This window comes from Corylus avellana, chromosome ca6 (genome assembly GCF_901000735.1).
Source record: "Corylus avellana chromosome ca6, CavTom2PMs-1.0".
NCBI lineage: Eukaryota > Viridiplantae > Streptophyta > Magnoliopsida > Fagales > Betulaceae > Corylus > Corylus avellana.
This window is the reverse complement of record NC_081546.1, coordinates 8,812,847-8,822,908: the sequence shown is the minus strand read 5'-3', so window position 1 is coordinate 8,822,908 and position 10,062 is coordinate 8,812,847. Positions and strand designations below refer to the sequence as shown.

The 10,062-nt window shown below is 36.6% G+C and overlaps 1 protein-coding gene across 4 annotated transcripts; it reads right to left on the bottom strand.

Annotated features, from left to right (window-relative positions):
- Positions 1-3,767: 3,767 nt before the first annotated feature.
- LOC132184612 (endo-1,4-beta-xylanase 1-like) lies at positions 3,768-9,325 on the bottom strand. Of its 4 annotated transcripts, none has more exons than XM_059598304.1 (8): positions 8,903-9,325; positions 8,733-8,786; positions 7,808-8,175; positions 7,563-7,722; positions 6,948-7,300; positions 6,457-6,634; positions 5,824-6,360; positions 3,768-5,236 (listed from the first exon to the last, which is right to left on the bottom strand). In XM_059598304.1, the coding sequence occupies exons 1-8, from the start codon at positions 8,984-8,986 to the stop codon at positions 4,121-4,123; spliced, it is 2,850 nt and encodes a 949-aa protein (XP_059454287.1). In that variant the 5' UTR covers positions 8,987-9,325; the 3' UTR covers positions 3,768-4,120. The 4 variants fall into 4 exon arrangements, with proteins under 4 accessions (XP_059454287.1, XP_059454288.1, XP_059454289.1 ...); XM_059598305.1 differs by having other exon boundaries at positions 8,733-8,819; positions 8,903-8,980; XM_059598306.1 differs by having other exon boundaries at positions 8,733-8,781; positions 8,903-8,976.
- Positions 9,326-10,062: the final 737 nt, after the last annotated feature.

Here is a 10,062-nt window from a genome sequence, read left to right as displayed (position 1 = left end):
ACCATTAAAATATTATTTCTTTACAAAATACAAATTTCTTACTTACCCTTACTTTTTTCACAAAATTCTAACACAATCTCCAATTAAATACAAAAAGATGAAAGAAAAGAGAAAAGAGGAAAGATAAGTGTTTATATTAAAATGATGTATAAGAAACTACTTTTAGTTCCCTACACATTGAAAAACAATGTAATAACCTTTGATGATTGGTTAAATGAAAGAAATATAATGTGAATAGATTTTTGTGATTTTTTTTAAAACTTTTCCTAAAAAAAAAAAAACGTCTGCTGGTAGTACTCTAATACAAGGATGATTTGTTTTGTAAGCTTCAAGTCATGAAATATAACCTACTATTGAGAGAGAGAGAGAGAAACAAGGAGCACTCAAGTCAAGCAGACCACAGCAAGAGGGAATGTCCCTTGCAAAGTCCTAGTTGAAGGCTGAAAGCTTAGAATAGAAGTTGACGTAGTATAGACACAGGCTCAGGTAAAAAATAATAATAATGATAAAAATAAATAAAGGAAAAGAAAAGAAAAAGTAGTATATAAACACAGAACAAAAACTGATTACTGGAGGAACAGGAAGTTAGGAAACGCAGTAGCTAGCAGTCTAGCAGGTAGCTAAGTACTAGTGTGAGAGTTAGTGGGACTGATAGTGAGAGTGAGAGTGAGAGAGTGGGGTTCAGTGTCAGACACCCAGGTGGCTCTTTCTCTGGCATTGCGATTTTGGCCTTGTGGTGGGGGCTGACAGGAGGTGTAGTTCTGGAGAGGGCGCGCGAAAACAGCGCGGGAGCTGTTTCCCGATGCAATGCATGCAGTAGACATCAATAACTCTGCCCGGTACCCTACTCCCCACTTCCCATCACCCTCTCTCTCTCTCTCTTTCTCTCTTTCTCTCTTTTCTTATCTAAATATAGTTTTCTGATACGTCTGGGCCCCATCCAACCCCATCATATCAAATCCTACTCCTTTGATGTCCGGTGTAGATTGATGGGATGGAAATGGGCTGTGCTAACGTGCGCCAGAGTTCCGGCAAGATTTACTATGCACCCATGTGGGTGGTGGGGTCGAGCGGGTGGAAGGAACCCAGGTATTTAGAGACAGGGATGGGACTGTTTTGGGTCCTATCATCATACTAATGAAACCAGAGAGAGAAGTAGATGGTGGGTGTCTTTCATTATGATTTGATTGCTGTGGGACGCGCCGGATACTAATATATATCACATATATTACACTTTCAAATCATTTGTGGGGAACTCTTTTTTTTATTTTTTATTTTTTATTTTTTTATTTTTGTAATTCAGGTAGCACTAGTGTTATTATTATATTCCAAACTAGTATAATAATTGTGATTGAATGAGTCCTGATTGCTATTGATATTTACATTCATCTCTATCTATCATAAATTTACTTTATAGCTTTTAGAGCTACTATTTGCAACTTGACGAAATGCATTACAGAGACCTACACGGGGGTTTCCTTTTCTTGGTCATTTGAAGACGACAAACCCCTCATTTCGGTTGATTGGGTAAAGAGTAGAATTCATAAAACAGGTGTTAAGAGTTCTTTGGTCAAGCAATGAGAACCTTTCAACACTTATTTATCATACTTATTTCACACGTCAAGGTGTATAAAATGAGTCTAAATAATAACAATATTACTATTAAGAATTATGGTTCAGCTCATTCCTCTCTTGTAAATACATTTGTCACAGTGTTTTAGACCTGAGTAATGATATAAGTTTCTCTTGAGTCGCTCAAAAAATAATGTGATCACTTTTGAAATCACTATTAAACTTGTAATTGATTACTATTGAATTTTAATTAAATAAAAATTTTAAAAACGACTTCATTTTTAGAGTAATACAATAGGTATTTCTAGCATTACTGTTTAGACTCCTAAACTCTCTCTCTCCTGGATCAAGGATCCACAAGAATAAATTCTCTTTGATACAATTCCAAAATGGGATATAAGAGTTGGGAAAGCTCCTTTAGGCTTGATGGGTTCTTATCCAGCTTAAAGGGAGGCCTTTCTTTCAATGACTGGAATGGGCTCCGTATCCATAACAAGTTAAAAGGCCCATATGCGTGTGAATGAAACCTTGGTCTTATTGGGCTTTGGAACTCAATATTTGAAATAGAGAATAACTTCAATAAGATCATAGTGTAATCTAGATGTTTTGCACTCTTCAGTAGGAAGCAAATATCTCAGCGTGAAACACCAAAAAAATAATATAATCATTCGCACCAAATAATTTTGATTTTCTTAACAAAATACTTCATAGACAAAATACTCATTGATAAAACCATAGGAGTCTCAGTCTTAGTTGGTTTTGGAAACTCTTGTGTTGAGGGTTCGTGTGGATTGGAAGTGGGACGTGAAATTGATTTGAATTAAATGTGCAGAATTTTCATCTTCATTGTATTTGATATTTTTACCTGATGTATCAAATTTCTATTGAAGGCTATAAAATGAAGTTTTACACTATATCATGATAGAATGAGCCCTCTTTAAAATAAGACATGTAACTTAGATTTTGTTTGTTTTCACATTTAAAAAAAAAAAAAAATAATAATAATAATAGAGGAAAAAAAAAAAAGTTAATTACCTTTTATTTTATTTTATTTTATTTTTTTATTTAGGTTTCAATTCGCATCATAGATAGTATATGACTTCTGGGTAAATACCAATTTAATACATCAATCACCATTACGTCAGCTAAACTAACAAACTGTCATGGGGTGGTTTCGACTACCTTTGCAGCCCTTCTAGGAGTAGCCAAAACAAAAAATTGTTAACATTTTTGTCTATAGCTTTGAATGACAAACTTGAGTGTTTTAGTAAGGTTCGAGTCAGACAAGATTCTTGGGGAATAGCTTGGAGGGTCGGCATTTTTAAGACTAAACTCCATTTAATATAGTCTTTCTAATGGTCAAATAAATACTATTCATAATCTCCACTTTCACCGTTGTCTTTTATTATTTCTTAATTCTTTTTAAGGTATTTCTTAACTCTAGTTTAGAATTTGCTTTCTCCTTTCCCAAACCACCCCCCACCCCAACCCTTTTTCAATTCTATTTCGTTTTATACAAACACTATTTTGTGTTACTAATTTGACATTTATCATTTAACAAGCAGGCAAATTTTGGTGGCAGCCCAAGGACCATTTCAGTTGAGCTTAGCCATTTGACAAATCTTCTTTGGGCCCAAAACTTTCTTCAGGCCTGGCCTGGTCGACCTGGCTAAATCCCACATTCCCACCCCGTAATAAGCACTTGCATGTGCCATAAACAACATCCCCAAGCTCATCACTGATTTGCACTTCTGTTTATATATATATATATATATATATATATATATATATATAAAGAGTTACGAGGGCTTCGCCCACCTTAACACTATTTTATTTTATTATATTAAGATGACATTGCTAATTTATTATTGATTTTTTTTTTCTGGTGGATTACATAGTGAAGCAGAGGTGTTTGGTATATAATATTACTCTTTTAGAATAATAAGGCCCATGCTATGTATGAATGAATTGGGCTGACTTACAGCACCCTAATGGTTAAGGCCCATTTATGCAATCTGGGCTCGAAGCCCAGCACTATATGTGCAAACTGTATATAAATAAAAAGATTAGTTGCACTGCAATTCGGTGCTTTCCCTGAACTTGGTGCACTCCAATTTCCATTTATTATTATTATTATTATAATTATTATTTTAATGTCAGGAGGAAAGAACACTTTGTGCGTTAGACAAATAATATACAGTGAAATATAATACTTTTATTTTTTGGTACAATATCACAACCCACAAGATAAAACGTAGGAAGCTAAAGTGGCGTACCTATGCGACAAAAAGAGCCATTGGTACAATATCACAACCCACAAGAATTGATATCTTATTTCTTTACACACTGACTTATACAGCTTGAGCGACAAAGCACCCTTTTCTTATTTATTAAACCAATTCTTGATTAAAGAAAAAAGAAAAAAGAAAAAACACAAACACAAACGAATGCAGCTCCACAAAGTCACCAACATATTTACCTTTTTTTCTCTTTTCACATGAGTTCTGATGATGAATTATGTACCTTGTGATTGATTGAAGCAGCAAACTTATAAATCTATGGATACCACCAGTGGCAAGTCACCCTTTTCAACAACAAATGTCTTTGAAACTTTCTTGGAGGCAGTAAAAATTTGCACATTGTATGTTCCAGGGAAACCTCTAAACTGGAACTCTCCTTGGTCATTAATATCTCCATTGGCATGAGACAGCCACTCCTTTTTAAGAGCAAGGTATCTTGCACCAGCTTCGTTAATGTCGCCTTCTGCATTGACCAGATGCGAGTTGTCCCGGCTCATAAACAATTCCCAGAATCCCCATAGCGTTATACCATCTACTGCAGGATGAGCAAAACATTCCCGAAGCATCACTTCCAAATCATCTGCTCTAACATGTTCATTAATGGAAGACACATCAAGCTCTGTAAACCAGATTGGAAGACCAAGAATACCCAATTTATCCAGAGCTGAACAAACAACTGACCCCACTGGACTGTCTATATGTCCTTGTATTCCAATACCTCCAACGGGTGCACCTTGCTCTTGCAAATCAAGAACATGTTCAATGTACTTTTCAGGAGATGATCTGGTGTCGCATCCATCCTCAATGTGATAGTCGTTCACAAATAGGATGGGAGATGGATCTAGTTGGTGTGCAGTCTTGAACATGTTTGCTCGGATATCCTTACCCAGCCTATCTTGATAGAATGAACCATGCAGCATCTCGTTGTTAACGTCATAGTGCCTGAACTTCCCCTTGTAACGTGTGAGAAGACCTGATAGGCGATTTTGAACAGCTGTCGACAAGTCAGTTTTGTTCAGATTACGGATCCACGACTGGACCGTGCCTTCGACTTCCCAGAAGATACAATGACCTCGAGTCTCTATGTTGTGGCTCTTACACAAGTCCAAGATTTCATCAGCATCCTGGTAGTTGAATTTTCCTTGTTGCGCTTCTGTCCAGTACCACTTCAATTCATTGCCAAACACAGCCCAGTTGAAATTTTTAGAAAAGAAATCAACAAAATCTTCATTATCAATGTTGGTTCTATTTACACATGACCCAAAAGGAAAAGCGTTGTTTGTTTGTCTGACTTTCACCAAGGTGCCAAAAGGACTGCCTGAATCCGCTCCTGAGAATTTCAGGGTGACATCTTGCTTACGAATCTGTATCCCAGCATATGAAAAGAGTTCCAGATCAAAATTGTGATTAAGAGATCCCTCGATGTTGGGAAGCAATCAGTTCACCATTTAATTACATCATGGTGGGGGGGAATGAAATCATTTTGGGGGCTAGGTGATTCAAACTAAAAATACATGAGCACTTGTATATTGATAATTATCATTAATTGAGGAAAGTAGACAATGCTTACAAAAACAAATCAGATAATAAATTATTCAAGCGAAAAAAAAAAAAAAAAAAAAATGAAATGTGAGAGAAGTATCAGATTGGTAAAAGGAACTTATCATATTACCAATAGTCCAAACACAAGAGTAATGAATACTTTATATATATTTATGCATGTGTGTGTGTATATATATGTGTGTGTAGAAATCAAATCTACATTAATGACCAGAAAACAAAAACAAAATATAAGTCTACGTTCTAGTAGAAAATGCAGCCTAAGAAAATGGAGGCAGAAGTTTTTACATATGGTAACAACCCCAATAAAAATGCTTCCTATGATTTTCAATTTAAAGTTCTTCTAAGCCGTAATTAACCAAATATTATATAAATCAAAGCTAGAAATTACCTTATCAGTCTGCAACCGTAGATATCTAAACCTTGCCTGTCGGTCAACAGGGAAAATCTGGAGTCCAGCAATCATTAAGTCAACACCTGGAGCAGGACCTTGAACATAAACCATAACCTTGGATGGTTGCTTCTCAATTCTGAAGGATCCACCAATTTCATGCCATCTCTCACCATTAACCTCAGCTTGTCCCCCATTAACCCACTGATTGTCTACACCTAGTGCGACATTCACATTTTGTAGACCAGTAGCTCCAGGACCAACCCGTACCCAAGCAGACACTTGGTATGTCAAGAAAAGCTTCAGTTTATCAGTGATCATCTGAGCAGGACCCATCCAATTCTGTGTACGATTCGTCACAAGGATATATCGACCACTTAAAGGTTCATGAGGTCCCAGGGTATCTCTTGCCATTGGTGGAAGTACATGTGGTGAGCCAGTACCAACGCTCAAAGTGCAATTACCAAGGGGAAACCACCCATTGGTGCCACCATTTAAATTGCTGTTCTCAATTATATTAACTCCAAAGGCTGGATTCTACAAAACAAAAACCAATATTTGAATGATACGCTCGACTTAACTTCAAGATGCAGATATAAATAACTTCAAAGTCTAAATCCTTAGTCAACCAACCTCAATAACTGGTGGAGGTGAAGGAGGGGTTTTCTCCGCGTGCTTTACAATTAAACTGTTGAGAAGGATATCAGTACCCGAAGGTGGACCTTCAATATATATGACAACTTTAGATGGGGAACCATTTAGAAGGAACTTCCCCTGCAACTGTACCCAATCCTTGTCTGTTGCCTGGGCACTACCAAAAAAGCAGCTTCCATTGAGAAATTTTTCAAAAGTGAAAGAATCTCCCATGCTATGTATGATGCAAATTCCAGGTAAAAAAATGTTTTTTTTTTAAAAAAAAAAAAAATTAAGAAAAAGTTAAAAGGCAAGAACTGAGGCAAAGGAAACAACAGATGTGTCCATATGGAATACCCCAAGAATATATGTACACTGATATCCACACACAAAGGTGAAACTTCAGGGAAAAATGCTGTTTTCAAAGATTACGTGCAGATCATGGTAATTTTCAAAGAATGGAAATGAACATTGGAGAAAAAGTAACTAACTTGGCAACGCCTATATACTGCTCACGAAGATTTGGTGTTTGGACCCACAAAGTCACTCGCACATCAGAACTAGTGACATTGTTACCAAATATCCGAACAACAGCAGTAACATCATAAGCAAGTTTTCGCTGCACCCTTCCGCTGATCTCCTGTTGAACTCCATTCCAGTTCTGTGTGCGCTCTGTTGCAGCTACAAAATACTTTCCATACAGTGGAACTATTTTCCCATCTCCTATAGAATCATGTAAAACAATCTTGCAGCCTCTTCCAGACCAATTATTCACGCCATCCTCAAATCTGGGGTTTAGGATGATATTCTCATCTTCAGCAGGGAAACATCCATGGCTCACACTCTTGGAAAATTAAAGAGGAAGACCAATGAAAAAAGCAATTAGTAATAGCTTCTTCCAAAATGGATTTTGGGTGGAAAATGCTTTAGACAGATTGCTTCCAAAATGAAACTAAATATGAATAACTTGCAAACCTCTTTTAAATAATGAACTTAATAACTACTCTCTCTCTCTCTCTCTATATATCAATCAATAATATTCCCTGTGTTCCGGCTTTTTACCAAAGTAACAAAAGGAGCAAAAAAGGGTTAAAAAGTATAATTACCTCACTCTCACTTGGGTTGGAACAGGTGATCAGTGCTGATTTGATAAGGAGATCAATTCCAGGAGAAGGCCCTTCCAAATAAAACACAACCCGGTCAGGCATAGTTGGCAATGAGAAGGTGCCTTCCAACTTTCCCCACCTCTCCTTAGACACGGAAGCCCTGTATGTCATAAATGTGGTTAACACTTTGTTTCTTTTTCCATATCGAGGAAAGGAAATACTGTGAATTATACAGTATCCATTACCTTCCAATGCGTAAATAGCTAGTCCCGGTAGCTTGGTATTCTAGTTTCAAAGTTGCCAGGACCTCAGTGGATCCCTGAAGAGGCCCTGATACTCCAACACAGGCAGAAACTGTATAAGTGGAACCTTGGCAAACCCTAGCTGTGATATCTTGTTCCAAGCCCTGCCAGCACTCCTTGCGATTCGTAACAACTGCATAACTACCACCTGACTTTTCTGATATTCCATCAGGGTAAGCTGACTCAGCTGAAACTACATGTCCATCACAGCAGTTGGGATGCCACAAATGTAGCCCTTCAGAGAAGTCATGATTTAGTATGATATTAGTAGTGCAACTCCTATTTGAGTCCTTTGTGTTTGGGGCTACGATCTGTCAGGAAAAGCAGAAGTCAGGAACTTAATTGGATAACTCTTGGAGCCATGAAGCTGCTTCATTGAATTTAAAAAATAAAATAAAAAATAAACTTAGAACATGCCATCATCAATTGAAATCTACCAAGAAAAACCCCCCACCAAAATCTGATATGACCAAATCTAATATCATTTGCAATAATCCTATAACAAGGGGGAGGAATGTCAAGTCACATAAAATGCTTTCTAAGACCTGGGAATGTGATTCCACTGCTAAAACTGCTATAATTTTCACCACTACTTCGTTTTTAGTTTTTTTTTTTTACCAAAGACATTGAATTTGAGACCTCGGGATAAAATAATACAATCAATTGTCCAGAATAATAAAAATAGGCGGTGCCATTTCACAGCTAATAAGTTAGGTTAAGTTTTAACAATGGCCCATTACATGAACAACAAAAATCATACAGAAGAAAATAAATTAAACAAAAATAATAATAATAACCTACGGAGGAAAACCCAAATACAACAAAACTATCACTTTCAGAAATTCTGGACAAACTAACAAGCGCATACCTCCACATTGTCGCCGGCATTGTACTTGGGCTTCTCCATAGTTTCTCTGCTTCTCTAGCCCAGCACAAAAATCAACCAAACCAGACGCTATTAATTAGACAAATACGAAAAGCATTATATGACCGTTTCCTTTTTACTGCAATTAGAAGAACAAAGCACAGAAAGACTACCTGGGTGTGCTTGTGCTTGTGCTTTATCTTCCAACGGATCCCGGAGAATAGGCTTGTGAAGCAGCAAGCAGAGGCCCTTCTCATTATATACGCGTTCAAAATTTGCGAGTAAAGTCTACGACAAGCGCGGGTCCATTAAACCAACAAATCAGAGAAACCCTGTTCCCAAAAAGCCGTTGGATCTCCGCCCCCAGTTGTCCTTTGTCGGGATATAATCCAAAGAACAAGATCAAATAACTATAATAACTAATTAACGACACCTCTGATCCCATGATTTCTTTGTTTTTCTAACTGAATAAATGGGTCAGGTGAAGGCTCTAAGCCTTCTCATACTCTTGCTTTGTCTTGCAGTTTTGTTATGCTTGAATTGGAACAGAAGCTTTTTCTTTTTCTTGTTTTTTTTTTTCTTCTCTAAGCAGAAGCTTTTCCAATTTGTGGTGCCTGAGGTTTGATAACGTAGATTGTTAATTATTTATGTTGAATATCTTTCTCTGACTTTGATTACAAGACAGATGTGTCTTTTCTGATTCGTGCAGATTAGGTGAAGAGTACTTATAAAGGTTGCTGGCAAACCACTCTTTTATTCCCTACTAGACTACCCTTTTTGTATTCCGTCCAGAGGATGAAGTGGTTTTTTTTTTTTTTTTTTTTTTTTTTGGGAGGGTTACAAGAAATCAAAGGATCATAATTTTTTTTTTTTTAATAAAAAATGGAAAAAGGGTTACAAGAAATCAAAGAATCATAATGGGAAGAGTAATGCTAGTTATCATCTTTTTATCTTCTTAAAATTCTCTTGAAGCTGATGTAACTTTTAAAATTACCATTAAATTTTAGATGAATCATACTTGAATTTTAATCCAATGGTGATTTTGAAAGTCACATCAGCTTTAGGAGGATAAAAATATGGTACTTAGTATTACTCGACAATAGGAACCTCATCAACAAAATCCAAACATTGAAGACAGGACTAAAATTGAAACAAACAGTAGGCAATAGATCTATTAATTATCTCAAAAGGACCATAAACAAGTCGAACATTTCTAAATGCTACACAAGATGATAACAAATGGCAAATGGGCTTAGTGAGAATAGCTCTAAGAGGTAATGGCAACAACCACCCTAAAATGGTTTCTGAGGAGGAGGTACTGCCGAAAACTAAA

Excerpts from the sequence above, each read along its gene's own strand:
- LOC132184612 (XM_059598304.1), bottom strand. The coding sequence starts at position 8,986 with ATGAGAAGGGCCTCTGCTTGCTGCTTCACAAGCCTATTCTCCGGGATC. Across the intron at positions 7,723-7,807 it reads AGCTATTTACGCATTGGAAG|GGCTTCCGTGTCTAAGGAGA; the intron begins GTAATGGATACT and ends TATGACATACAG. Across the intron at positions 5,237-5,823 it reads TACGGTTGCAGACTGATAAG|ATTCGTAAGCAAGATGTCAC; the intron begins GTAATTTCTAGC and ends GCTGGGATACAG.